Source organism: Seriola lalandi, unplaced genomic scaffold (assembly GCF_002814215.2).
Source record: "Seriola lalandi dorsalis isolate HSWRI2012SDOR001 ecotype SW California unplaced genomic scaffold, Sedor1 jcf7180002054590, whole genome shotgun sequence".
Taxonomy (NCBI): domain Eukaryota; kingdom Metazoa; phylum Chordata; class Actinopteri; order Carangiformes; family Carangidae; genus Seriola; species Seriola lalandi.
The window spans coordinates 266,744-269,765 of NW_019525143.1; the positions used below are offsets into that span (position 1 = coordinate 266,744).

At 48.3% G+C, this 3,022-nt stretch overlaps 1 protein-coding gene across 2 annotated transcripts in view; it reads right to left on the minus strand.

Moving 5' to 3' along the window:
• The window catches only part of fgfr1b (fibroblast growth factor receptor 1b), a 32,235-nt gene that overhangs the window by 6,174 nt on the left and 23,039 nt on the right, over window positions 1-3,022 (minus strand). For both annotated transcript variants that reach the window (XM_087177339.1, XM_023419054.2), the window contains 4 exons: window positions 1,000-1,101; window positions 732-904; window positions 525-648; window positions 241-431 (listed from right to left, as the gene is read on the minus strand). In XM_087177339.1, coding sequence (XP_087033465.1) covers window positions 241-431; window positions 525-648; window positions 732-904; window positions 1,000-1,101 — 590 coding nt within the window. The remainder of the gene's footprint in view (window positions 1-240; window positions 432-524; window positions 649-731; window positions 905-999; window positions 1,102-3,022) is intronic.

Here is a 3,022-nt window from a genome sequence, read left to right on the forward strand (position 1 = left end):
AGTCAGCCAATCAGAAGAGAGGCTCAGAGCCTCCTCTCTTCTGATTGGCTCACAGACCTGTTGTTACTAGAGCTGCAGAGAGAAGCCTGAGAGAGGAGATGTAAAACTACACTGAGATGGTTTTTATATCTTCTGATGGATCAACACTTCAAATAAAACACAGAAGAAGAAGAAGATATGGAGCTCTAAATAATAAGTAATAATAATAATGGTGGTGCAGCCGGCCCCAGGTGACCCCACCTTGAGGATGAGGACGTAGCGGTGTCCGTCCGGTCCCACTCTGCTGCCGTTGATGGTGATGTGTTTGAGCCACTGGATGTGAGGCTGCGGGTCGCTGAACACCCGACACACGAACTCCACGTTGCTGCCGACGACGGCGGTTTGGTTCGCCGGCAGACCGGCCTGCAGGATCGGCCGGTGTGGAGAGCGCTCTGGAGAGGAGGTGAAGAGGAACAGGTGAAGATGGAGGAGGAGAAGACGTCTCAGTGTGGACGCTGTCTGAATACACAGGTGAGACTTCTTACCAACTACATCCAGCAGGTAGGTGTGTTTGAGGCTCCCGTACTCGTTCTCCACCACACAGGTGTAGTTCCCTTTATCAGAGGGAACCACTGACTCCATAATGAGGGTCCACATGTGATCTCTGATCTGAAAGATGGAGGATCAATGAAGACACGTTCAAACAGCTGACGGTGCCTCTGTCGTGCACGTGAACACACTCGGACACGAACCTTGAAGCCTCCGATCCTCTGGTCCTTCCTGAACTCCTTCCCGTTCTTGTACCAGCGCAGCGACGGGACCGGGTTCCCCGTCGCCTGGCAACGGAACTTCACCGTCTTGCTGGCGGGGACGGCGTGGAGCTGCTTCTCCATCTTGTCCGGCATCACCCACTGAGGCGCCAGCGCTGCCGAGGAGACACCAGCGTGGTTACAATCACTCAACACAACCAACAGCAGAGGAACAGAGAGAGAAGAGGAAGAAGAAGAGAGAGAGGCTCACGCTGCAGCTTCTCGTTGCTTGTTGACAGTTCATTGGAGAGTTTATTTTCCTCTGACGATGACTCATCGTCTTCTTCGTCCTCAGAGGATTTTACTGCGTCGGCTGCAAAAGAAGTGGGATGTTAAAGAGCTGCTCAGAAAACTGTGGTTGTGGTTGTGTGTGTGTGTGTGTGTGTGTGTGTCTCAGGACTTCCCTCCAACAGACAATGAAAGGAACCTGAGGATTAACCTCTGACCTCTGACCTCAGCTCAGTGAGGAGGGGTGCTCAGACAGGAGCTGTCGCCAGCGCTCAGTGCTGCACCCAACCACTTCCTAAACTTCAGAGACCTCCTCCCTCTGTGCTGCTGCCATTAAACACACACACACACACACACACACACACACACACACACACACGGACTCCACCAGGATTTTAAACCTCCGTCTGACAAAACAGAACCAGAACAACGTGTTTCATCGTGAAGAATTTGCTTCCACTTCACAGTAAGACTTTCCTTATAAAGGATTTCTAAATGTTTATAATTAATCAGACTAAAGACTTACTATTATATATTATTATATATATTATATATTAATAGTAAAGTGTGAAACACCTGATTATTTATCTGTGTTTAATGCTAATCAATAGATGTTACTGCATTAGCATGTTAGCATGGTTAATGTGTGGAGGCTAGCAGGCTGGTGTTAGCATTTATAGCTGCTAGCAGAAATGATGTTTAATCTCTTAAAGTTCAAATGTCTTTCTCCAGCTGATGTATTGATCCCGTCGGCTACTGATCGGTCAAGTGATCAGACACTGAAGCTCTGAAGCAGTGGTGCTCAAAATGGGGTCCACGGACCCCCAGGGGTCCATGAGGTGGTTCCTGAGGACCCCAGCAAAAAGGGGAATAACACTATAATCTCATCTAATTATACAATAATGTATAATCTAAAGTAAACAGGATAATTTTCACTGTTGGAAATGATCTAATTTGTGTCAGTTCAGGTCCTTGACCCCCCCCCCCAATAACTAGCATACAGCCCCTAACTCTGCGTGTTTGTGGAGTTGAAGTGAAACTGAAGTTGAACAGATATAAAACCCTCTGAGTCTCTGTGTAGAGATGAAGATGAAGATGATGATGTGCAGCTTCTGTTAAACACATCAAACGGTTTCTAAAAAGAGCAGCTGAGACGGGAACTGAGTCCACAGAACTTACAGGAATATTCTCTGTTGAACTGAACTCAGTCTCACAGAGAGGGAGAGGGAGGGAGGGAGGAACACTGAGAGGCTGATGTGATCTGACAGAGGAAAACAAGAGTTTACAGGCTGAAAAACAACAGCATCACACAGACTGACTCTCAGCTGGAGCCCAGATGGTCCGAGCAGAAAACACAAAACACACACGCAGAAGGTAAATACATACACACACACACACACACACACACACACACACACACACACACACACACACACACACTCTCTCTCAGAGGAAGGAGGACCTGTGTTTTCTGGAAGCGCCGATTACACACACACACACACACACACACACACACACACACACTCAGACTGTGTGCATGTGTTACTGCGTCTGGACAGGATATACAGACCATAACCAGCTCCCCGAGAGCCGAGCCTCGGCTCCGCCATGAAAAATCACCCTAACCAGTTTCAGATGCTCTGCAGCCAAAAAACAGCCCAAACCTCCAGAAACACATTTTCCTCTTCAAGAAGCTTTTCTATCATTCACAGAGTGAAGACAGAGACACTGAGACAGAGACACTGAGACAGAGACACTGAGGACAGAGACACTGAGACAGAGACACTGAGACAGAGACACTGAGGACAGAGACACTGAGACAGAGACACTGAGGACAGACTGAGACACTGAGACAGAGACACTGAGGACAGAGACACTGAGACAGAGACACTGAGGACAGAGACACTGAGACAGAGACACTGAGACAGAGACACTGAGGACTGAGACACTGAGACAGAGACACTGAGGACAGACTGAGACACTGAGACAGAGACACTGAGGACAGA